At 47.5% G+C, this 26,269-nt stretch overlaps 1 protein-coding gene across 1 annotated transcript in view; it reads left to right on the top strand.

The window, feature by feature from the left end:
• LOC122926975 (phospholipase A2 inhibitor and Ly6/PLAUR domain-containing protein-like) overlaps positions 1-26,269 on the top strand; it is a 64,177-nt gene that overhangs the window by 3,686 nt on the left and 34,222 nt on the right. The window contains exon 2 of the mRNA XM_044278508.1: positions 21,130-21,249. Within this exon, the coding sequence (XP_044134443.1) occupies positions 21,130-21,249 (120 nt within the window). The remainder of the gene's footprint in view (positions 1-21,129; positions 21,250-26,269) is intronic.

Raw genomic sequence — 26,269 nt, 5'->3', positions numbered from 1 at the left:
TCCCCTATTTTGGTTTTATAGGCAGGGTCTACAAGCATGACTATCCAGTAGTCATCACTTGATAGTAACTGTCACTGCAATGTAGGACAAGTCCCAAACTATGGGACTACACCTCGCTTGTCTGTGGGATTCAAATTGGTTAATAAGTTTTCCTCATGTGCCAGGGCCATGTGGTCGACCTAAGAATCAAAGACCAAGACACTTTGCTGGTTAAAGGATTCTCTGCCGGGCAATACCCGTAGAGCCAATTTTATTAGTTGTACACTGTGGGTCTAACCACCCCCCATTAGCCATCAATTTTAATCTGTCAAGTAGTTATTAAAGCAACCGATCAGAAGCATAATGGTATGGAAAAATAACTGTGCACATACAGACATCACTCGGAATACTGAAAAAAAAAAAAGAAGAGTCCCTGGATATATTTCTCCAATATATTCGCGATTGCGCTAATCGGCAGTGATTAGAATATTTTAATCGCACTACGTGCAACTTCACATTTTAGCAGGTCTGACTACAGATTACTGATTGGTGCACTAAGTATTGTTGTGGACTTGACATTGCTTCCTTCTCATTGGTCCACAAGCAAGAAGCAGAGAGGAATCATGTGTTCAGATGGAAAAAAAATGCAGAATAGTCAATACAACGAATACATAGCACTATATTCTAAATATTCACAAATTCTCAAAGTGGCGATATTCGCGACAAAAATTTGTAATTGGCTATAAAAATTTGCTATTGATTGACAGGGCCAGGCATTGTTGGTCTCCTCCAGCCCTGTAAATCCTGCGGCTGCTCTGTCCCGTTTAGCATTCGGCACAGGCGCAATGAGTGAAGGACGCTGACTGCGCCTGTGCCGAATACATCACAGTGCTCCCCGGAAGTGAAGACAGCCAACAGCAGGCGAGCTGAATACTAAACGGGACTGCGCAGGCGCGGGATTTACAGGGCTGGAGGAGACCAACGATGCCTGGTCCTGTCTATCAACTTTAGCGGGGCGTGTCAAGAGGTGATCCTCTAGGGGCAGAAGCAATGACATTTTCTCTAGACTCATTGATCAACCCATGGGCAGAGTGCCCTTGAAAAGGCACCATTTTACCTACCCTCCAGAGCTTGTCTTCACTCATTGCTTTTACTTTGGAGGTCTTCTGGCTCTGGGCTGGTTGAATCACATAAACCTTAAGTTGGCTTCAGGTAACGTCAAGAGGTCTGCAGTTCGAGCAGCTTAATCTACCAACCTGCTGCCTCTTTCCTCAGGGTAGCATCAGGGTATTGAACAACTCTCACACACACTCAGCATTCCAAATGGGTTTCACATGGATCCAACAAAACCTCCATAATGTGCACTGATATTGCTGGAGGAAGTGGTGCTTACTTGACAACATCAGTTTAGGTACTGACAGCATATCCTGTCTTGTGTGCTCTGAGCTGGTGATATCTGGAAACATCTAAACCGTCTATAAGAAGAAGAAAAAACTATATTTGATAAAGTTATCAATTGAATCTAAATGTACTTGCTCCACAGTTTGTATGACTAAACAATCATGGACCTTCAAATAGTCTGGTAACCCAACCTCTTATCAAAATGCTGAAAATCCTCTGCAGACTCAAAGTAACTTCTCCTTTCTGATCAGTTTCAACTAGATGTCTTAGCATACAAGGTGTAACAAATATGCACTGCAGCTCCAATAAAAACTAAAAAAAATATATATATATATGCGTCATCATTTTTCCCTTAAAAACATTCTCTAAATTTAACGGAAACGTTTCCAGCACAGAAACAAAATTGTATGCTGCCTTATGTCTTTCTTCACTCGTGAAAAACAGATAAGTCCCAGTCCCCACCAAGTTAAACATTTGGGGAAAAGTAAATTAACAAAAACATCCAGGCTTTCTTGAAGTCTTTTAAGTAGAGCTATGAAATAAAACCCATAAAACCTTTAGTTTTGCAACAATGAAAAATAATGTGCACGCAATACCAACTGTAACAATGACCCCATCTTTTACCATGTGGATTTTCTTTAACCCTATTCAAAGGATATCATTACCAACATGTTGCATTCATTAGAAAACTTTAAGTACTTAAATTCTCCTTCACAAAGGAAACATACACAGCATAGCAACATCAGAGCTCCTCGGACAGAACACAGACATGCTAATTTATATAATCAAACATCTCTAAACTTTACTTTATCACTGTGTGTAACTGTAAAGATTTTCTGGTAAAAAAACTATCACTGGAGGCATTGATAAATCACCAAATCGCAGCAGTACACACTGACACATCGACTTTTGGACACTGCTACTTGGGTAGATGTCTGCAGTATGTTCTTGGTGAAGCATGTAAGCAATGAAGCATGTAGCATGATTGCTGAGAATCCAATTGTTTTAGTCTCCATCCCACTCTGCTGTCATTATGATCATCATCATCAGTGTGCCTGCCATGACCGCCAAATTGGGTGCATCACATATAGGCAATAGCACACGCAATACTTATTAAACTTACTAGGTTTTACTAAAGCTGTGGCGCAACTGAAAAAACAAGCGGATACGCCATGTGGGATTTAAACTGGCCACAGCTTTATTGAACAATAACAACACATAACACAATATTATAACCCAACTTCCAAGAGTCTCCAACCGAGAGATGAACCCGTGGGGTACCACGTTTCAGTATTAACTCCCTAAACTCTACAAGTTCTGGCCTCACAACCCCACCAACGTCTTGAAGGTTAAACCTAACCTGAGAGACAGCCCCACGAGGCTAGAACCCAGTCAATCCCATTCTGAAAATCCATATTCCATATATCTAGGCCTATTGGATTTAAATGGACACCATCCTGTCTTTTTAGGGAATTAGCACCACTCTCAATCTCCCTATGTCTAATGGAAAAAAATGCCTATGCGGCGGACAAACGCTGAGACTGTCATAATTCGTTTTTTACAGCACCTCTCAATGGTGGAATAGTTATTAGTCACAGACCAGGAAGATCTGGAAACTATTTCTGACCATACCAGTGAAACGCCATTGACTAGGGCACAACATCTGGCTAAATCTTATTTTTTGAGTGTGTATTATTTGGACATTCTTTTGAGAGCCGAGGTCATTCCCCAGGCATGTATAATGAGAATGAAGGGATAATGGCAGAGATTCCATAGGTGAGCTACTTCTAAGTAAATCTGGGACCAATGAGGACCCCTGGTGACCCTCTATCTGAACTGTACCTACGACAGAGAAAATCCTAAATAGTGGTCAGAAGGACTCACAGCTGCTCGCTTACTGGCCAATACACGAAAGAATGTGTTACTGAAATTACAAAAGATTAGGATGAACATAGGATTTGTATCGGTTAGGTTTCCCACCACCTATATATATTTTTTTTAGCTCTACTTCAGACAAAGTGTATAGAAAAGCCGTGGTGGCAGCTCCTATCCGAAAAGAATGTGTAGTGAAAAGGCATTTTGACAGCCCTGCCCGACTACAACAGGCTGATAGAATGTGGCGGAATCGATATAACAAAAGAGTTGAGTGCACATTGTACAACAGGACAATACGGTCATTTCCCTGCTGATCTGTTTTGGATTTTGGCAGCCAAGCAAGAATGGAATCTGGAAATAGAAGGACATCATCTTTTTGTAGACCACCTTGTAAGTCGTTCTGTTGTGATATTAATTTGCTAATGCGAAAAGCGCCAAAAAATAAAAGATAAATACTGAACGGAAAAGGAGTGTTTTGAAAGAATCAGGACACACACCTGGAAGAGCCAGTAGTAGCTGTTTCAAAATTGCAGGGGGAATTTTCTTAACCAGGAAATGGAAATGCACTCCCTCCCATTCCAATAACTGATACTGGTAAGCTAGTGCAGATAGAGTCTTAGCGGCTGCCACGCTAGAGGATCCTTGGGACCACATGGCCTCCAATAGAGGTAGAGTGGCGAAGACTCTGCTATGATGATCCCGTATCCCCCATCCCTTGCTTGTGACATCGACCCATTGGAGCAAGGTGCTGTAATAGGATCAGAAGGTAGAGCTATGGATTGCTTAACCAGGTTCAACGATTCTCTGAAACGATGTCCCATAAGCAGGGTGGCACTGCAGTTACTGACTGCTCCGTTTGTGGAGCCAGACTGCAAAACTTGGTCATCTGGAAGCGGGACGGAGAGTCTGCTAAATCATTGCGTACCCCAGGAACATGTTGTGCCTTAAACCAATTTTTAGCTTTAGGCAACGAAGGATAAAATGGCGCAGTAGGGCGAGGACCGGGAGAGAGGATGAGATAGACCTATTCAGGACGTATACCACGCTAATATTATCTGTCCAGAATACTATGCGTCTATTTCTCATCTCCTCTCCACAAACCTCGACCGCTGCAACTATTGGGTAGAGCTCCAGACATGTCAGATTATGGAGCAACCCTTTCCATGACTGTGGCCATGCTGTAGCAAACCATTTACCCTAAAAATAGCCCCCCATGCCTGTGATGCCCGCTGCATCTGTAAAGAGTTCTTACTGGGTGTTTAGAATCTCAGGCTCCTGCCAGCAAGAGGCACCATTAAATTCTGACAGAAAGGAGTGCCAAACTGAAAAGTCCTGCTTGATAGATTTTTTAATCCTTATAAAATGGTGCGGCTGTCTTACTCCCTTAGTAGCGAGAGACAGCCAGCAGCAAAATGCTCTGCCCATGAGAAGCACCCTGCTGGCAAATGTGAGATGTCCTAGTTGAGGCTGAACCCGTCTAAGGGTAGCCTTTTTGGAAGACAGGACTTGGGACAGGAGGCCTTTTAAGTTGGCCAATTTTTGCTGGGGTAACGGAATACCATCCTATCTGCAGTAAATTTTGATGCCTAAAAATGTAGGACAGATAGTGGACCCTCTGTTTTTTCATCAGCAATGGGGACCCCGAAATTACTGAGCATGCGAAGGAAGGTGTTTTACAAATGCAACGTTACATCCGTACCTGCTGGGCCTATGAAATGAAAATCATCTAAATAATGATGTAAATATGGGCATCCTGACTCCTCAGATACCACCCACTGTAAGAAAGAGCTAAATATAAAAAAGTAGCAAGAGGATATGGATCACCCCATTGGTAGGCTCATATCATAGAAGTAGTGTCCCTAGAAAAAGCAACCTAGGAGGTGAAAGCATTCATGGTGAACCAGCACGAGATGGAAAGCCGCTTCAATGACCGATTTTGCCATCAATGCTCCTTGACTACCTTGCCTTAATAGGAGTAGCGCCGTAGTGAAGGAAGCGTAATGAACTGTTGACTCATCTTTATCTATGCCATCATTAACTGATGTCACTTTTGGGAAAGATAAGTGGTGTATAAGACAGAACCTTTTTAGTTCTTTTTTCAGGACAATGACCAATTGGGGTACTCTGAGGTTATGGAAGGGGGGATCCCAAAAAGTTCCCGCCATTCTGCCCTGGTCAATTTCCAATTGCAAGGTTTTTTTAGCGACCACCTCTGGGTGATCTTTGGCTAAATTCACATTGTCAGCAAAAGATCGGTCGGCGCGGTGTGTCTACCTCTGAGTCACCTGAATGTTTAAATGCTTTATCCACAGATTCTCTATCCGGCGGGACTAAGGAAGAAACATCTACATACTGTTGGGCCCAGATTTTTATGTTTTACTTTGTCAGTCAGGTGCCAGCTCAGGGGTGACACCGAATTAGCAGGGGCTCCCCAAAGTAGTGGAAGACTGGCTCTCTCTGTCTGCCAACTGCTCTTGCACCTGGGTAGCAAATGAAGAGTTGGAATTACCAGAAGGGGTGGTAGTTATGAATTATGTGTGTGAGAACGTGTCTAATGTTCGGTGTACTATTGGTAGCAGTCCCCTCCACGCCGAGTCCCAGTTGCAGTCACCTAGTGGACGCTCTGTAGTCTGGACCATAACCTGCTGGAGGAATACCTGCTGAACTGCAGTCTGGATGTCTGTGATGTTCCTCGCCATGGCAGCAAGATTCTGGGGAAGGTTCCGGCAAATGAGCTGATAGCCGCTGTTAAATGGAACCTGTCACTGGGATTTGGGGTATAGAGCTGAGGACATGGACTGCTAGATGGCCGCTAGCACATCCGCAATACCCAGTCCCCATAGCTCTGTGTGCTTTTATTGTGTAAAAAAACTGATTTGATACATATGCAAATTAACCTGAGATGAGTCCTGTCCCTGAGATGAGTCCAGCGTGAAGGAGCCCAGCACCGCCCCGCATCCTCCGAATCTCCTCCTTGCTCCCCGACGTCAGAAATGTAGAGCGCCGTAATATCGCAATGCGTGAGCTAGCGCATGCGCAGTGTCATCATAGTGTTCCTTCCTTGTGCTGGCATCAGCCTCAGGGAACGAACTGCTCATGCGCTAGCTCACGCATTGCAAGGTTACGGTGCTCTAGATTTCTGACGTCGGGGAGCAAGGAGGAGATTCTGAGGATGCGGGGCGATGCTGGGCTCCTTCACGCTGGACTCATCTCAGGGACAGGACTCATCTCAGGTTGCTTTGCATATGTATCAAAGGATTTTTTTACACAATAAAAGCACACAGAGCTATGGGGACTGGATATTGCGGATGTGCTAGCGGCCATCTAGCAACCCATGTCCTCAGCTCTATACCCAAAATCCCGGTGACAGGTTCCCTTTAAGCGGAATGGTGAGCAAATGAGTGTTGATGCGGAGGCTGGACACGGGTGAGTAAAGAAGAGGTTGATGTCTAGGGGAGCGGTGGGGAGCAGAGGTGCGACAGCAGGAGCCATCTGTGGTTGATCCTCTTGCTGATGATACAGGTGGATGGATGGTGGATTTGAAGGTGTCGCCTCAAGGCTCACAGACTCAGGGGACATACTGTTAACAGTGCTGAGATGCACATGTGATGGGCTAACATGGGGATCAGCATACAGAGTGGACTGGTGACATGTGCGACATCTGTCAGCCCCACTTCTGTCCCTTGGGGCAGGACTTCAATAGAAGAGGCTGCTGCTGCCAGGTCTATTGCTGGCAGTGCTTCGGTTAATGAGGACAGGACTGTGCACGAGGGCACATGGTGCAGGAGGTGGGGAAGCATCTGGATGCAGCTGTGGACTGGCTGGCGTGCAACCCTGCACATGTGAACGCTGGGCACAGGAGGGGAGTTAGGAGGGACCTGTGATGGAGGATGTCTGCTGTGAGGAGCAGGCTCTATAAGTGTGAAGAATGTCTGCAACTAGTCAAAAACTCTCACCATCCCTTGGGGACTAGTGGAGGGGGGGGTAGACCTGATGTGGAAGAGAGGAGGAGAAGTGCTTGGCCATTTATCTCTTCTAGCAGGCTTCTTGCCTGTTGAACTCTGAGCCCTATGTACTGGGCTGAAGCTCAGGCGTTGAGGAGCACGGGAGCGCCTTGTTGGTGACAAAGGTGCTGGGGATGATGCAGGGAGTGCCGAGGGTGTCATGTGCCATGTCTTCATAGTTCTTGTCACCTTGAAAGGCTCAAGCTGCAATGCATGTTGTGCTGAAGAAAAAACACTGAAGGTAGAATCTAACCCCTCCTTCCAAAGGGGGGCTCACCAATAAGGAGTGTGAAATCAAAACTATCTTTTGACTGGAATATGTGACCCAGACATGACCCCTGACTTGCTGGATGCTAGGGCTAGTCATGACCTCTGTGGCCTCCACACAGAGGCCCCAAAAGTCACTTAATGAGTTTCAGCCTCATCCCCTAGCTGTGCCTCGTACAGATGCTCCTGCTTATTTATTTACTTATTTATTTATTCATTTATTATTAAAGCGCCATTCATTTCATAGCGCTGTACATACAAAAACGGGTGCACACACATAATACAGACAATTGCACTAAGCATGAACAAGACGAGATTGGTACAGAAGGAGAGAGGGCACTGCAAGGGGGAATTCGAGTGAGTTGTAACTTTGCGGATCAAGCGGCATAAAGGCAGACTGTTTTTCTATAGCTGCAAGTCCAGGAGGACATTTGTAGCCACATAAATATGTCTGAAATGCGGAGGCACTGTCCTGGACATGGCCAGCAACTTCTGCAAGCCCCAATATGTTTTTAAAAAGAGTTATGCCACCAAATTTAAAGCGTGCACCATGCAGAGAATATGTGTTAGATATTCCAAATGCAGCACAGCCATGATGTTCCTGCCATTGTCAGTGACTAAGCTGCCCAGATGCACATGGCGGGGAGACACTCAGTGGTAAATTTGATGCATATTACCAACTGATCTGCCGTCTGGCTTCTCTCATCAGTTTTAAGACAGAACGACAACACTTCAGTTTACACATATGAAAGGAGAGAGAGGAATGGCAGCAACGTCATCACTAGTCATCATCGTCATCATCCTCAGCACTTTCTCAGACCGTGATATGTTATGTCACCTCTGTATTTGCTACCACCAAGGCTACATATGTTCCTATCACCACCTCTACAAGTGACACTACCACCACCACCATTGTATCTACGCATTTCAGTCATCACGTCCTCCACTTCTGCCTGAAACTCTTTCTCTTGACTTACCAAATGCTGACTGTTCTCATACAACTCATCATCAGGAATATTACCTTCAATATCTTTTATAACACAAAGGGTGTTATCTTTATTAGAAAAGAAGTCACTCCACTAGGAGGGGCAGTAAACACAGAGATTATTCAAGTGAAAGACTTCTCTGGGGCTGCAGGGAGGAGGAGAAAGAGCCATGCCCTGACCTCTGGCTTGAAAGCATGGTGTCAGACTCAGAGGTGACCTCCACGTCACCCTGATGTCACTGAGAAGAGGAGTGAGCCATCTAATCCACATTCTCATCAGCTTCCTCTGATAATAATCAGCATCGGACTGGCTTACCGGCGCACCACCCGTCGCAGCCACCGCAAAGACGTGCCCGTAGAGCCCCTAGAATCCCAGAGGTGCTGGCAAACCCTGATTGGCAGTCCCCAACTTCAGCCGCACCTGTAGTTTTCCCTTTCACTGCCCAGTCTGGAGTTCGGGTTGAGACAGCTCAGATCGGTTCGGCCCTGGGATTTTTTGAGCTGTTCTTGACTGCGGAGCTCTTACAAATAGTTGTGGCCGAAACAAACAGGTATGCCACACAATTTATCACCGCTAACCCGGGAAGCTTTTATGCCCAGCCTTTCCGGTGGAAACCAGTCCAAGTTTCCGAAATTAAAACTTTTCTGGGCCTCCTCCTCAACATGGGCCTGACAAAAAAGCATGAATTGCGGTCATATTGGTCCACGAACCCGATTCATCACATGCCCATGTTCTCTGCTGCTATGTCCAGGGCACGTTTTGAGGCCATCCTGCGTTTCCTGCACTTTAGTGACAACACCGCCTCCCGTCCCAGAGGCCACCCTGCTTTTGACCGGCTCCACAAAATTCGGCCCCTCATAGACCATTTCAACCAGAAATTTGCAGATTTGTATACCCCAGAGCAAAACATCTGCTTAGACGAGTCCCTGATACATTTTACCGGGCGCCTTGGCTTCAAACAATACATCCCAAGCAAGCGCGCCTGGTATGGGGTCAAATTGTATAAGCTCTGTGAAAGGGCCACAGGCTATACCCACAAATTTCGGATCTATGAGGGAAAAGATCAGACCCTGGAGCCGGTCGGTTGCCCTGACTACCTGGGGAGCAGTGGGAAGACAGTTTGGGACTTGGTGTCACCCTTATTCGGCAAGGGGTACCATCTTTATGTGGACAATTTTTACACAAGTGTGGCCCTCTTTAGGCATTTGTTTCTAGAACGGATTGGCGCCTGTGGTACCGCGCGAACTAGTCGCGCGGGCTTCCCCCAACGGCTCGTTACCACCCGTATTGCAAGGGGGCAGAGGGCCGCACTGTGTAACGAAGAACTGCTCGCGGTGAAATGGAGAGACAAGCGTGACGTTTACATGCTCTCCTCCATTCACGCAGACACGACAATACAAATTGAGCGAGCAACCCGTGTCATTGAAAAGCTCCTCTCAGTCCACGACTATAACCTACACATGGGAGGGGTGGACTTCAATGACCAGATGTTGTCTCCGTATTTAGTTTCCCGCAGAACCAGACGCTGGTATAAGAAGGTGTCTGTATATTTAATTCAATTGGCTCTGTACAATAGTTTTGTTCTCTACAGTAAGGCTGGGAGAACTGGATCCTTCCTCAAATTTCAGGAAGAGATCATCGAGAACCTCCTGTACCCAGGAGGTTCCGTGGCCCCATCCACCAGTGTAGTTAGCCGTCTACACGAGCGACATTTCTCCAATGTCGTTCCTGGTACCTCAACCCAACCGTCACCCCGAAAAAGATGTCGTGTCTGTAGCAGGAGTGGAATAAGGCGTGACACCCGCTATTTCTGTCCTGACTGTCCTGACCACCCTGCCCTATGCTTTGGAGAGTGTTTCCGGAAGTACCACACACAGGTACACTTAGCATAGGGATTGCATCTCACAGTACAGGCACACAGGGCTATTAGGGCCCATTCACTCACTGCTGCTGCAAACGTCTCCTTTCACATGGGACAAAGTGCATAACGCACTTCGCCACATCTTTGGGCGATTTGCGCTTTGCACATTGACCCATGGGGAAGGAGAGGTTTGTTCTATAAAGGTAAAAAAAAAAAAAAAAAAAAAAAAAACACCAGTAAGCAAAAAGGTTAATGTTCAGTTAAAAAAGTTAAAGTTTATATGTTCTGTTGCAAAGTTAATAAAATTATTGCTCTGCGGCCTGGTTTTTTCATTTTTATTTTTTTTCGTTTTTTTACCTTCCAGGTGGACCAACCGATCGATTAGCTGCAGCACTGATGTGCATTCTGACAGAAGCATTGCGCTGCTGTCAGATTACACGCCAGTCGGTGTATGCGGCGCTGCAAGACGAGATTTCTCCTCTGCAGTGACAGATACGTTTGCCGAGGCATACGAGCTGAGGAGGAGGTGGCGTTCCTATGCTTTGGCAAACACTTTGTATATATATAAAAAAAAAAAAATCCCGGCAATGATTTATTCATCCACATCGATTTATGTGAATGGAGAAATCTGGTTTGCCAGGGCATACGAGCTAAGTGGGTATGGATGTAGGGCGGAGCTCCTATGTCCTGGCAGACGCCTTTCCCCTCCATTTTTTTTTTTTGGCAGAGATTTTTTCATCCACATTGATCGATGCGAATGAAGAAATCTGTGCCTTTCATTTTTTTCTTTCAGCCCAGAGGCTGAACGGAAAAAAAAATCTCATTACCTGTATGCTCAATACAAGGAGAATAGCAGAAACTCCTAATGCTGACCATACATGTAATGATTGCGGAGACCCTCAAATGCCAGGGCAGTACAAACACCCCACAACTGACCCCATTTTGGAAAGAAGACACCCCAAGGTATTTGCTGAGGGGCATATTGAGTCCATGAAAGATTGAAATTTTTGTCCTAAGTTAGCGGAAATTGAGACTTTGTGAGAAAAATAAAAATAAAATTTCCGCTAACTTATGCCAAAAAAATAAATAAAATTCTATGAACTCGCCAGGCCTCTCATTGGATACCTTGGGGTGTCTGCTTTCCAAAGTGGGGTCACATGTGGGGTATTTATACTGCCCTGGCTTTTTAGGGGCCCTAAAGCGTGAGAAGAAGTCTGGGATCCAAATGTCTAAAAATGCCTTCCTAAAAGGAATTTGGGCACCTTTGCGCATCTAGGCTGCAAAAAAGTGTCACACATCTGGTATCGCCATACTCAGGAGAAGTTGGGGAATGTGTTTTGGGGTGTCATTTTACATATACCCATGCTGGGTGAGATAAACATCTTGATCAAATGCCAACTTTGTATAAAAAATTGGAAAAGTTGTCTTTTGCCAGGATATTTCTCTCACCCAGCATGGGTATATGTAAAATGACACCCCAAAACACATTCCCCAACTTCTCCTGAGTACGGCGATACCAGATGTGTGACACTTCTTTGCTGCCAAGGTGGGCAAAGGGGCACATATTCCAAAGTGCACCTTTCGGATTTCGCAGGCCATTTTTTACACATTTTGATTGCAAAGTACTTCTCACACATTTGGGCCCCTAAATTGCCAGGGCAGTATAACTACCCCACAAGTGACCCCATTTTGGAAAGAAGACACCCCAAGGTATTCCGTGAGGGGCATGGCGAGTTCCTAGAATTTTTTATTTTTTGTCGCAAGTTAGTGGAATATGAGACTTTGTAAGGAAAAAAGAGAAAAAAAAAATCATAATTTTCCGCTAACTTGTGACAAAAAAAAAAAATTCTAGGAACTCGCAGTGCCCCTCACGGAATACCTTGGGGTGCCTTCTTTCCAAAATGGGGTCACTTCTGGCGTAGTTATACTGCCCTGGCAATTTAGGGGCCCAAATGTGTGAGAAGTACCTTGCAATCAAAATGTGTAAAAAATGGCCTGCAAAATCCGAAAGGTGCACTTTGGAATATGTGCCCCTTTGCCCACCTTGGCAGCAAAAAAGTGTGACACATCTGGTATCGCCGTACTCAGGAGAAGTTGGGGAATGTGTTTTGGGGTGTCATTTTACATATACCCATGCTGGGTGAGAAAAATATCTTGGTCAAATGCCAACTTTGTATAAAAAAAAAATGGGAAAAGTTGTCTTTTGCCAAGATATTTCTCTCACCCAGCATGGGTATATGTAAAATAACACCCCAAAACACATTCCCCAACTTCTCCTGAGTACGGCGATACCAGATGTGTGACACTTTTTTGCTGCAAAGGTGGGCAAAGGGGCACATATTCCAAAGTGCACCTTTCGGATTTCACCGGTCATTTTTTACACATTTTGATTGCAAAGTTCTTCTCACACATTTGGGCCCCTAAATTGCCAGGGCAGTATAACTACGCCACAAGTGACCCCATTTTGGAAAGAAGACACCCCAAGGTATTCTGTGAGGGGCATGGTGAGTTCCTAGAATTTTTTATTTTTTGTCGCAAGTTAGTGGAATATGAGACTTTGTAAGAAAAAAAAAAAAAATCATCATCATTTTCCGCTAACTTGTGACAAAAAATAAAAAGTTCTATGAACTCACTATGCCCATCAGCGAATACCTTAGGGTGTCTACTTTCCGAAATGGGGTCATTTGTGGGGTTTTTTCTACTGTTTGGGCATTGTAGAACCTCAGGAAACATGACAGGTGCTCAGAAAATCAGAGCTGTTTCAAAAAGCGGAAATTCACATTTTTGTACCATAGTGTGTAAACGCTATAACTTTTACCCAAACCATTTTTTTTTTTGCCCAAACATTTTTTTTTTAATCAAAGACATGTAGAACAATAAATTTGGCGAAAAATTTATATATGGATGTCGTTTTTTTTTGCAAAATTTTACAACTGAAAGTGAAAAATGTCATTTTTTTGCAAAAAATCGTTACATTTTGATTAATAACAAAAAAAGTAAAAATGTCAGCAGCAATAAAATACCACCAAATGAAAGCTCTATTAGTGAGAAGAAAAGGAGGTAAAATTCATTTGGGTGGTAAGTTGCATGACCGAGCGATAAACGGTGAAAGGAGTGTAGTGCCGAAGTGTAAAAAGTGCTCTGGTCATGAAGGGGGTTTCAGCTAGCGGGGCTGAAGTGGTTAATAGAGCTGACCGGTTTATACAAAATGCAGTTATACAGAAGACCAGCTGTTGGGTGTATCTTTTGTACTGCTGCTGCCCCCTCATGTTACTAATACCTTTGGGCAGTAATTGAATAGGACAGGGCAAACTGGGCGAGCAAAGGAGGGCCTGGCCACCAGGGTAAAAGGCTGTGGGAGAATGCTTAAGCAGCATTGTTGATGGGTGGGGAGTCTCACTGGAGATGTGAGACCAAACAGGTGCTCCATCAGCTCCTGGAAGGCAAGCCTGCTATATTGCACTGTCAGCAAATTAGTTAAATGAGCACCATGTCATACCATATTTTTCTTCTAGTGGCCACTGCAGAAGAAATGTGAGCCCACTAGAAAATGTCCCCAAGTCGTAAAAGCTGAAAAATGGAGTAGATCCACCAATTGACAGTGAGACCATTTGAGAGCTTGTTTTTGTGGGATGAGCTGTTTTGGAACAGAAATGCTGTTAGGGTTTCTTTTTATTTACAGCCTTCACCATGTGGTATAAATGATGTTAACATTATTCTGATGGTCATGACTTAATAGGATGGAAGAATTTCCTCCGGCTACTCACACTAACCTGTATCCTTCAAAACCACACCGACACCATCTTGCTTTGGTGAAAATTACCATGACGGCCGAACTTTATTATTCACATATAATAATAATAATAATAACAACAGGCACTTTAACACAACCTTCAACGTTATGACCCACTGCACCATAACAAGGATCCTGGAGGGCAACCCAAACAAGCGGTATCTTCCTTAACCGTCTCACCTTATACTTCAAGCTTACCCTTGGCCGCACTCACCGACCCAAGGGCACCAAATCCTTGAAGTATACAAGTATCTCCTCCTGTACGCCTTTTAGCCCAAACAGGAGCCCCATCCTCGGCATTCACAAACCACATGAGATGCAGGCTCCAACATGTCCCGGATCTCTTAACCATTGTATTGCTCCCCAGGATCCCATATCAATCAGCCCCTTCCAACAGCAATCCAATAAACAAAGCTGCCAGGGTGGGAGGGTGGGAAACGCACTTGCGCTACACTATCACTGACCGAAGCCCCTCCTTCTAACAATATATACTGCCCGCCAATCTACTAAAACCTCCCCTTCCTCCCTTAAACCAACCCCTAGCCATACTTCCTGACATTAACCCTTTACTATCCTGTGGTCTTCCCCCTAAGTCAATCCGCACTCCATTATGGCTACGCCTCATTCCGTTGCTATCATTACAATTGCAGACTTACAGATGTAGTAGAGTTAACACTCATGATTTATGAGATGTGTTATATAAACTAAATGCGTTAAGTAAACACCTTCAATTGCTTTTCAATGGCTTTTGTTTCAAGATAACGCGATAAGTTAAGAAATTTAAGTTGAGTTTGTGTGTTAACCCTGCTACATCTGGTACCAAATTATAGTTTTTGCTTTTTTGTTTTTTTCAACTTTAGACATTTCTAGTAATACAGGGGGTCATTTATTAAGACCTATACCTGGCGGTGGTGTCATGGTCTTACCTTCTTACTGTTCTCCTTCGTTTGACATGTGCTGGCGGCCATCTTGGTTTCTGGGTTTCTTGTAGCCTCCCACCCTGCGGCTTCTCCTTCCCACTGGGAGGAGCTGGATGCCCAGCTCATATATATAGGAGGTCTGTGGCTTCAGTTCCTTGCTTGGTCCTCCTGTGTTCACATGCTTCTAAGACTGCTGCTGCTTCTGGTTCCTGATCCTGGCCTCGTCTGACTACCCCGTTGGTTCCTGATCCTGGCTTCGTCTGACTACCCCGTTGGTTCCTGATCCTGGCTTCGTCTGACTACCCTGCTGGTTCCTGATCCAGGCTTCGTCTGACTACCCTTCTGGTTCCTGACCTCTGTCTACGCAAGACCCTGCTTCGGTTTAGCCATCCGTTTGGACTTTTGCTTACGGCTTGATTTTCAATAAAGCCTTCTTATTTTCCACTTATCTCTTGTTGTACGTCTGGTTCATGGTTCCATGACATTAGGACCAAGCCATGAATTCTGACGGTACAGGGCCATCCTCGCTACCTACGCTGGTTGCCAGACTTGATCAGCAGGATCACCTGTTGGGTCGGTTCGCTGTGGCGTTGCAAACCCTGCTTGAACGCACGGCTCATTTCGCTTCCGTTGCCGATGGGTCGGTTGTCGCTCCTGGGCCCGCTCCTACTGCCGCTCCGGTTGTTGCGCCAGAGTCTACCCCGACACCTGTTGCTGCGCCTGCGGTGTCTCGGGGTATGACCGGTTCTGCCCCCCTTCCACAGCGCTTTGGGGGAGAGCCAACTCAGTGCCGAGGTTTCCTTAACCAGGTGGGCATTTATTTCGAGTTGCTGCCACATGCCTTTCCTACTGAGAGATCAAAGGTGGGCTTCTTGATCTCGCTGCTCTCGGACAAGGCCTTGGCCTGGGCCAGCCCTTTATGGGAGAACAACAATCCGGTGGTTGCCGAGTTTTCCGGTTTTGTTGCTTCTCTTCGGAAGGTATTCGATGTGCCGGCTCGTGCTGCCTCTGCTGCGAAGCTCCTTATGTCCATCAGACAGGGTTCACGATCCGTAGCTGAATACGCCATTGAGTTTCGTACCCTGGCAGCAGAGGTGGGCTGGAATAATGAGGCTCTGGTCGCTGCTTTCTCTCATGGTCTCTCGGATGCCTTGAAGGATGAGGTTGCAGCTAAGGACCTACCAGTGGAGCTCGAGTCTCTTATTTCTTTCCTGATTTTGATTGACACCAGACTCAGGGAGAGACCTTCCTTTAAGGAGAGCCTGCGGAGGTCTTCTAACAGATTGGCGCCTACGTTTGCTGTCCCACCCGTGCCTCCCTCTCCTCCCACGCCTCCTGGGGATGACTTGTCTGGGGGTGAACCCATGCAGCTGGGGTTTGCTCGCCTGTCCGAGGGGGAGAGGGTACTCCGGAGACGCGAGGGCCGATGCATGTACTGTGGTCTCGGTGGGCATTTTCGGTTGGCATGTCCGAACCGTCCGGGAAACGCTCGCACCTGAGATCCTGTCGGGGGCAGATCTTGGGTGGAGTCTCCTCGTCCCCGGTTTCCCGTGTTGACAAACCACTGATCACTGTTGTCCTCTCCTGGGTCGGGGGCTCGGTGACGACCCAGGCGTTGGTGGACTCTGGTGCTGGTGGTTTGTTCATTGATAGTGTGTTCGCTGCCGCCAATTCCATTCCTCTGCAGCCTCGAGGTTCCCCACTGGCTCTTGAGGCGATAGACGGCAGACCCCTTCTGCCGCCACACGTGACTCATGAGACCCTTCCAGTGGGGATAGCCATTGGTGCCGTTCACAGAGAGTCGGTCTGTTTCCAGGTGATTTCGTCTCCACACTACTCGGTGGTCTTGGGGTACCCCTGGCTCCAGAAGCATAATCCGACTTTCGATTGGAGATCGGCCGAGATCCTCTCGTGGTCACCGCAGTGTGGGGCTAGTTGCATCCATGGGCCTGTCAAGTTGCTGTGTACTTCCTCGGACTCTCTGTTGCCTCCTGAATACGAAGAGTACCGGGATGTATTCGATAAGGTGCGCGCGGTTGCCCTACCTCCGCACCGCCCATACGATTGTGCCATAGAGTTACAATCTGGTGCCGTTCCTCCTCGTGGCAAAGTCTATCCACTGTCGGTAGCGGAGAATGAGGCCATGGAGGAGTACGTGAGGGAGGCGCTTTCACGCGGACACATTCGCAAATCCTCGTCCCCGGCAGGGGCTGGATTTTTCTTTGTGAAAAAGAAGGGCGGTGAGTTGAGGCCTTGCATCGATTACAGGGGTCTCAATCGCATCACGATCAAGAACGCTTACCCGATACCCTTGATTTCCGAGCTGTTCGATCGCCTCAAAGGGGCCACGGTCTTTACCAAACTCGACCTGAGGGCGGCATATAACCTGGTAAGGATCAAGGCGGGCGATGAGTGGAAGACCGCGTTTAACACCAGGACCGGTCATTATGAATCCTTGGTTATGCCCTTTGGGTTGTGCAATGCGCCCGCAGTCTTCCAGGAATTCATCAACGATGTTTTCCGTGACCTGTTGCAGCAGTGTGTGGTGGTCTATTTGGATGACATCTTGGTATATTCTGAATCCATGGAGGCCCACATTATGGATGTCAGACGAGTGTTGCAACGGTTACGAGAGAACAGGCTGTTCGGTAAGCTTGAGAAATGCGAATTTCACCGATCCCAGGTAACCTTCTTAGGTTACATCATTTCCGCTGAGGGGTTCTCCATGGATCCTGAGAAGGTTTCGGCTGTCTTACAGTGGCCCCAGCCCAGTGGTCTCCGTGCCCTGCAGCGCTTTTTGGGCTTCGCCAATTATTATCGGAAGTTCATCAGGGACTTTTCTATGCTAGCCAAGCCGCTCACGGATCTGACCAGGAAGGGCAGTAATTTCCAGGTCTGGCCGCTCGAGGCCATCCGAGCGTTTGAGGCTCTAAAGTCCGCCTTTGTGTCGGCTCCGATTCTGTCGCATCCCAACCCTGGGTTGCCCTTTGTCCTCGAGGTGGACGCGTCTGAGACGGGAGTAGGCGCCCTCCTGTCTCAGCGTAGAACACCAGAGGGTCCTCTGCTTCCTTGTGGGTTTTACTCCCGGAAACTGTCTTCCGCGGAGTGCAACTATCAGATTGGTGACAGGGAGTTATTGGCCATCGTGCAGGCCCTTAAAGAATGGAGGCACTTGCTCGAGGGTTCGGTGGTTCCGGTTCTCATCCTGACGGACCACAAGAATCTGACCTACCTTTCTGAGGCCAAGAGATTGACACCACGTCAGGCCAGATGGGCTCTGTTCTTGTCACGTTTTAATTACGTGGTCTCCTACCTACCCGGTTCCAAGAACATCAGAGCGGATGCCTTATCACGGCAGTACTCCGAGCTGTCCGGGGAGGAGTCGATTCCGACTTCGGTCATACCTCCGAATCAGATCCTGGCCGCCATTCGCACCAGCCTGACCTCTCCCCTGGGTGAGCAGATTTTGGCGGCTCAATCTGGTGCTCCCTCTGGGAGACCCAACGGCAGGTGTTTTGTGCCTGAGGAGTTGCGCACTCGGTTGTTGCGAACCTACCATAACTCCAAGGCCGCGGGGCATCCTGGAAAGAATCAGCTGTCCTGGGCTGTTTCACGTCTGTTCTGGTGGCCTTCTCTACGTTCCGACATCGCCGCATATGTAGCGGCATGCTCCGTTTGTGCCCAGAGTAAGTCCCCTCGGCACCTTCCGTTGGGCCTGTTGCAACCCATAGCCACCGGGGAGCGCCCATGGTCACACCTGGGGATGGATTTCATTGTGGACCTCCCTGCATCCCGAGGCCATACGGTCATTCTCATGATTGTGGATCGGTTTTCCAAAATGTGCCACTGTGTTCCTCTCAAGAAGTTACCCTCTGCACAAGAGTTGGCCACGATTTTCGCCAGGGAGGTCTTCCGGTTGCACGGTTTGCCCAAGGAGATTGTGTCGGATCGGGGGAGTCAGTTTGTGTCCAGGTTCTGGCGCGCCTTTTGCTCCCAGTTGGGGATTCATCTCTCTTTCTCCTCGGCCTACCACCCTCAGTCCAATGGGGCCGCAGAACGATCCAATCAGGCCTTGGAGCAATTCCTTCGTTGCTATGTCTCCGATCACCAAGACAATTGGGTTGACCTCCTGCCTTGGGCTGAGTTTGCCAGGAACACGGCAGTGAACTCTTCCTCTGGGACGTCTCCCTTCATGGCCAATTATGGGTTCCAACCTGCCGTGTTACCGGAGGTATTCTCTCCCCAGGATATTCCGGCTGTGGAGGATCACCTTTCCGTCCTACGTGCTTCTTGGGTACAGATCCAGAGGTCCCTTGAGGTCTCTGCGCAGCGCCAGAGACTCCAGGCTGATCGCAGACGAGCGCCCGCTCCTTCCTACCAGGTCGGAGACCGTGTATGGTTGTCCACCCGCAACCTCAACCTTCGAGTGCCCACTCCCAAGCTGGCGCCTCGCTTTGTTGGTCCCTTCCGAGTGCTTCGCAGGGTAAACCCGGTAGCCTATGCCCTTGCGCTTCCTCCTGGCATGCGGATCTCCAACGTGTTTCATGTCTCCCTGTTGAAGCCATTGGTGTGTAATCGTTTCACTTCCTCGGTTCCTCGGCCCCGTCCGGTCCAAGTGGGCAATCGTGAGGAATATGAGGTGAGCAATATCCTGGACTCACGCCTGGTCCGCGGTCGGTTGCAGTTTTTGGTCCATTGGCGTGGTTATGGTCCAGAGGAGCGTTCCTGGGTTCCCTCCGCAGATGTCCATGCTCCTGCTTTGCTCCGAGCCTTCCACGCACGCTTCCCTCAGAAACCGTTCCTTACTCCGCGGAGGAGGGGCCCTTGAGGGGGAGGTACTGTCATGGTCTTACCTTCTTACTGTTCTCCTTCGTTTGACATGTGCTGGCGGCCATCTTGGTTTCTGGGTTTCTTGTAGCCTCCCACCCTGCGGCTTCTCCTTCCCACTGGGAGGAGCTGGATGCCCAGCTCATATATATAGGAGGTCTGTGGCTTCAGTTCCTTGCTTGGTCCTCCTGTGTTCACATGCTTCTAAGACTGCTGCTGCTTCTGGTTCCTGATCCTGGCCTCGTCTGACTACCCCGTTGGTTCCTGATCCTGGCTTCGTCTGACTACCCCGTTGGTTCCTGATCCTGGCTTCGTCTGACTACCCTTCTGGTTCCTGACCTCTGTCTACGCAAGACCCTGCTTCGGTTTAGCCTTCCGTTTGGACTTTTGCTTACGGCTTGATTTTCAATAAAGCCTTCTTATTTTCCACTTATCTCTTGTTGTACGTCTGGTTCATGGTTTCATGACAGGTGGATGCGCCGGAGTTATATAGAGGCGCCAGCCTCTTCATAGCTTTGGCGTATCCACCGCCGCTTCTAAATGTAAGACAGCTTCCTAGCTGTCTTACATTTAGACCATTTTCTATGCCTAAAACAAGCTTAGAAAATGGTAAATGAAACGACCCTGCCGGCCCGCCCCTTTCCCCGCCCACGACATGCCCACTTTTGTAGACCTGGTGTAAGAGGGGAGAAGTCAGATCCTTTGCGTTACAATCTGCGCCAGAGCCATGCCAAATTTATGAGTATTTCTGTTTAGTAATTGACCCTCACAGTTTATTTTTTGTGCCACTCTTTCCAAGGCCCATAACATTTTTCTTTTTACTGTATGTTGTCGGAGGACTTTTTTTTTGAGGGATGACTTTAAGTTTTCATTGATCATTTGGGATTCATAGGACTTGTTGATGACTTGTTATTCATTTTTTTTAAGGGAGGAATGAACAAAAATAAGACATTTTTGCTTTTTTTTCATCATGTTTGATAATGAGTTCATATTTAATAGGGGACTTCAGTATTCAGTCTAGTATATTAATGCATGATGGTATATAGGACAGGGTGTAATCATTACCAATTACTTTCACAATTACCTTCACTTGTAGATCACAAACCCCCTTGCCAGTTCAGGGGCTGCAGTTTGAGAGCGCCAAGTCTTGGACATTTAAACCAGCTTTGATCTCTGAATTTCTATTGTGGTAATTGTCTTCATTTATACCTTTCAGCCTCTTCTCTAACGTGTGTGGAATGTAATGTGGAAGGTGAGAAATATTGCCAAGGAAACAAAGTCACTTGTCCTCCTGAAGACGATGTTTGTGTTACAACCTTAGAAAGTGACACCAAAGGTGAGCCATGAAACATAAATTGGCAAGATATGATATTCAGCAGCTTAAAAAACGATATTGATATCGGCCCATGAAAGTAAAGGGGTTGTCCAGTTGGGTGGGAAAAGTTGAGAAGTCTCTAGCAATGACAATGAGTGGGATAAAAAAATAAAATACATGAAAGGAAGCGAAAACTGTACAAAAACTGTACAATGTGTCCTACCATCAGTCTAGCATAGCATATAGAATACCTGATCAAGTAATCTCACATACTTAATTGTTTTAGTTTTAAGTTTGAAAAGCCCTATAAATTAGTAATTGATAACATAATATTAGGGCTAAATCCGTTCTCTACACAGTTCCCGATATTTTTTTTATTTTTTTGGGGGGGGAGGGTATTGAATTTAATTAAACCAACATAAGTAATCAGTACACCAATACACAGGATAGTGCACCAATTTGCCTGTGAATGATAATGTGATATTACGCATCAGGCCTCAATCGTCTGTTTCCATTTATTGTATTTCCGCAGGGTTGGAAACCAGCATATAGCTAATCAGTTCACCAATACACAGGGCACTGCACCAAATTTTCGTTGAGTGATAACGAATGTGGGTTGAAATCCGTTTCCCTTAATTTCTATCCTTACACGGTGTAAATTTTTTGGGGGTTGTTAAATATATTCAAACCAGCATATACATGATTACTACACAACTACACAGGGTAGCGCACAGGGCCGGCGTCATAACCCGGCAAACCCGGGCAAGTGCCGGGGCCCAATGTTCCTGGGAGGCCCACTGAGCTGCTATGAGCACTTCCATCAATATAGATGGAAGCTCTCATTGCTGTCATTTCACTTACGCAGTACCCCTTTGGTGGGCCTTCTGAGTCACATGAGGCCGGCAGCTGCAGAGACTCAGACATGCCCCTTCTACACAGGACATGCTGCCTGAGGAGAGAGACCGGCAGGCCTGGAGCAGAAGTGTGAACACAGGTTGTCAGTGAGTCTGCACTGTGACTGTCTCTTCTCTGTGGGACAGGAGGGGTACGACGACTCTTCAATCTGCTGCTGTATGCTGCTTCATTCTATTTACTTGTTTCACTGTTTCATTAAGCAGTTTGCCTCCATGACACCTGTCCCCCCCAATATCCTGTCCTATCTCATCCTCATGGAGCCCCTGCTGTCTCCTTTCCTTCCTCATTTATCCAGAGCTCCTGTTCCACCCTCCTATCTTCTATTGCTGCCCTGCACAGACCTACTGCCACTACTTGTTGTATGAATCCCCCTTCCACCTACTTTCTGTGTAGGGTTGCCACCCGTACGGGAATGACCCGGACAGTCCGGGTTTGTAATCCTGTTCCCCGGGTACAAGCCTTTCTCAGACCCGGGCACAGGATTAATTTCAAACTGCAGTGCAGACTGTCTGACTTGCTCGCTCACGGTCCAGACTGCTGGCTGTGAGTGAGCGGCGGTGAGCTGTGAGCGGCCGACACTCCGGGGCCGGCTCGAACCTGAAGAGGACGAGGCCGCCGGTCAGGATGGATTGGAAGCCGGAGATCTGGGAGCTGCGGGTGGTCAGGAACAGGAGCACGAAGACGCTGCTGAAGGAGAGCAGCAAACCCTCCCCCGGCCGCGCCGGGACTGAGCCGCTCTCACTTCCAGATAAGGCCGGATAACAATGAGACCAGCCGCAGGCCTGCACTCCTCCCATCCCCGGCTCTTCTGCTGAGCTCCTTTCCTATCACCTCCCCTCTCCCCCGGTCTCCGTTACCGGGCCCAGGAAAGCTGCCGGACTCTCACACAACACTCTACAGTCAGTGTGCTGGCCCCGAGTGACAGTTCCCGGGGGAGGAGGGCAACATTACGCTAATTGGGGGTCACTAATAGGGGCATTACTCTTACTGGGGGCATTATTCTTACTGGGGGGGCACTATACATTCTGGGGCGCACTAATAGGGCCATTACTCTTACTGGGGCACACTAATGGGGGCATTGCTATTACTGAGGGGACACTAATGGGGCATTGCTATTACTGGGTGCATTACTATTACTGGGGGCGCTGAAGGGGGCTTTAATATTTCTGGGGAGCCACAGTATGACAGCGACTTCACACCCGTGTTAAGCCACGCGCCCACAACCGCACCCCCTTTGGTTGTGGCTTAAATTGCCCGGTATTTTTTGTTGGGAAAGGTGGCGACCCTATTGCTGTGTCAACCCCTCCTGTCCATCCAGGGCCCCTGTCCCACTCCTCTGCCTCTCATTATGGTGGCATCTGAACCGCATTCACCATAAGGACCTTCTAACGTCACAGGGTCATGTGACTGTGACCCCCACCCTGTACTGTGTCCCCCACCAAGTACTGTGCCCCTCACCCCGTACTGTGCCCCTTTATACCCTGCATTGTACCCTCTTACCACACCCTGTACAGTGCCCCTAGTCATTCCCTATACTGTGTCCTCTTATACCCTTTTATCCGGTCACTGTATGGTGGTTTTATCACTGTATAGTGGTGGTATCCAATATCTGGGTGGCCATAACTGTATCCCCTTCCCTGCCCACGCCACTTTTTTTAGACCTGGCATGAGCGGGAAAAGATACAGATTGCGGTGCTAAGGACCTTTGTGCCACAATCTGTGTCAGAAATACTTCTAATATAGACGTATTTCTATATAATAAATGACCCCCTAATTGTATTATTATTCGGGGGTAGGGCTAATATCATTATATTATATAGATTCTAGTGTATTATACTGTGCCCTGTATTTCCCAGTAGAAAATGATCCTTGGGAAACACAGTCTTCATCCCTGACCACAAGTACCAGGTAGCGCTCTGTCAGTACATGGCGGCCTCCCCTCTCTGCCACGCTGCTCCGCTGTGTACTGGTGCTTATTCTGACACTAGGGCTGGGTTCACATCCTATTGTGCCATACATTTAATGCATACCAAAAATGTATGTGTTAACAGATGCCTCAGACTGATGCCGTACAGGGGCCTCCGTTCACCATACAGTTCCATGGTAGAAAAAACATATACGTTAACGTATGCATTTTTTACTGGACTCTGCAGGATACAAAAACATGGAGTGCTGCACATTTGTATAAATCAAGCAGCGTTTTGGTGTCCGCCTTCAAAGCGGAATGGAGATGGAACGGAGGCAAACTGATGCATTCTGAGCGGATCCTTTTCCATTCAGAATGCATTAGGGCAAAATGGATCCGTTTTGGACCGCTTCTGAGATCCCTGAACGGATCTCACAACAGAAAGCCAAAACGCCAGTGTGAAAGTAGCCTTATACGTGGTTACTACACCAATACATGGGGTATTGCACAATATTATCCGAGAGGCCCAAATATGTCTGGACTACAGAAGGGTTCCATACAAAAGACCCAGAGCTAGAATGTGAGTAGTAGCAGCACCAACTATCCAGCCAGAAGTAGTAGTAGTAGAAGTAGTAGGCCACAGTTGTCCCTGCTAACTTCAGAAAGAGCGCAACATTATCGATGAGGAGAAAGAGGATGAGATTGTGGATTGGATGGCTCACTCCTCCTCTCCGTTGCAGCAGGATGGCGTGGAATTGACTTTGGAGTCACTGTACCTTGGAGCCAGTTGTCACAGCGTTCCTGCTGCTTCACCACCTTGCAGCCTCAGTGGAGTCCTCTCAGTCTTCACTGCCCGTTCCTAGAAGTGGCAAGAAAACCCAACCAAGCCCTACGGCAAATAGGCAAGAGAGTCTCCCTGTTTACAACTTGTGTGGAAGCAGTCAGCGTTTGCCTTAAGGAGAGGGTTGATGATACAATTTCATACTGTGGAGCTGGTAGTATTTGTGCTGCACTGTAGAGTCACCCACCACCACCACCAGCAGCAGAGACTACGCTGTTATGTGGGGGATCTGTGGAGGACGCTGTTTTGTGGGGGATCTTTGGAGGACGCTGTTATGTGGGGGATCTGTGGATGACGCTGTTATGTGGGGGATCTGTGGAGGACGCCGTTATGAGGGATCTGTGAAGGACGCTGTTATGAGGGATCTGTGAAGGACGCTGTTATGAGGTATCTGTGGAGGACACCGTTATGGGGGATCTGTGGAGGACTCTGTTATGAGGGATCTGTGAAGGACGCTGTTATGAGGGATCTGTGGAGGACGCTGTTATGGGGGATCTGTGGAGGACACTGTTATGGGGGATCTGTGGAGGACGCTGTTATGAGGGATCTGTGGAGGACGCTGTTATGGGGATCTGTGGAGGATACTGTTATGGGGGATCTGTGGAGGACGCTGTTATGGGGATCTGTGAAGGACACTGTTATGGGGGATCTGTGGAGGACGCTGTTATGTGGGGGATCTGTGGAGGACAGTGTTATGGGGGATCTGTGGAGGACACTTATGGGGGACCGGTGGATGGCACTGTTATAGGGGATGTGTGATATGACACATAGGGCCATGAGGGGGGCCAGCATAAGATACACATATAGCATCTTATGCTGGTCCCCCTCAGCCCTATGTGTCCTAAACTGCGCACATAACTGGATTTGTGTGTAAAGTATTTTACTACTGTGTGAAACAATCTCTCTCCTATTGATAACATGGCCAGCCTCTGTACTCGCTGTCACAGTACTATGAATGCACTGCAGCGAGCGGCAGCGAGCTGGCGTCCGGCGGTGACTGACGTCACTTAGTAACATTCCTCCCACTTCAAGAAGCAGGAGCGTTACTAAGTGACGTCAGTCTGCGCCGGCCGGCCAGCTCGCTGCCGCTCGCTGCAGTGCACTCATAGTGACAGTGAGTACAGAGGCCGGACCTGTTATCAATAGGAGAGAGCTTGTTTCACACAGTAGTAAAATACTTTACACACAAAGCCAGTTATGTGCGCGGAGCCCCTTCATATATAATCGCAGCATTTTCGTGTCGGCCAAATCGCCATATCGCATTTGGCGATTATCGCGACTTGATTATTTTTTCGATATATCGTGCAGCCCTATTATATACCAATTTTCAAGGCAACCGGAGCAACTTCGGTTTGGCCTGAATTGTTTCAGGTCCGAAC

The sequence above is a fragment of the Bufo gargarizans genome, chromosome 2 (assembly GCF_014858855.1).
Source record: "Bufo gargarizans isolate SCDJY-AF-19 chromosome 2, ASM1485885v1, whole genome shotgun sequence".
Classification (NCBI taxonomy): Eukaryota; Metazoa; Chordata; class Amphibia; order Anura; family Bufonidae; genus Bufo; species Bufo gargarizans.
This window is presented reverse-complemented; position numbering and strand designations above follow the sequence as displayed.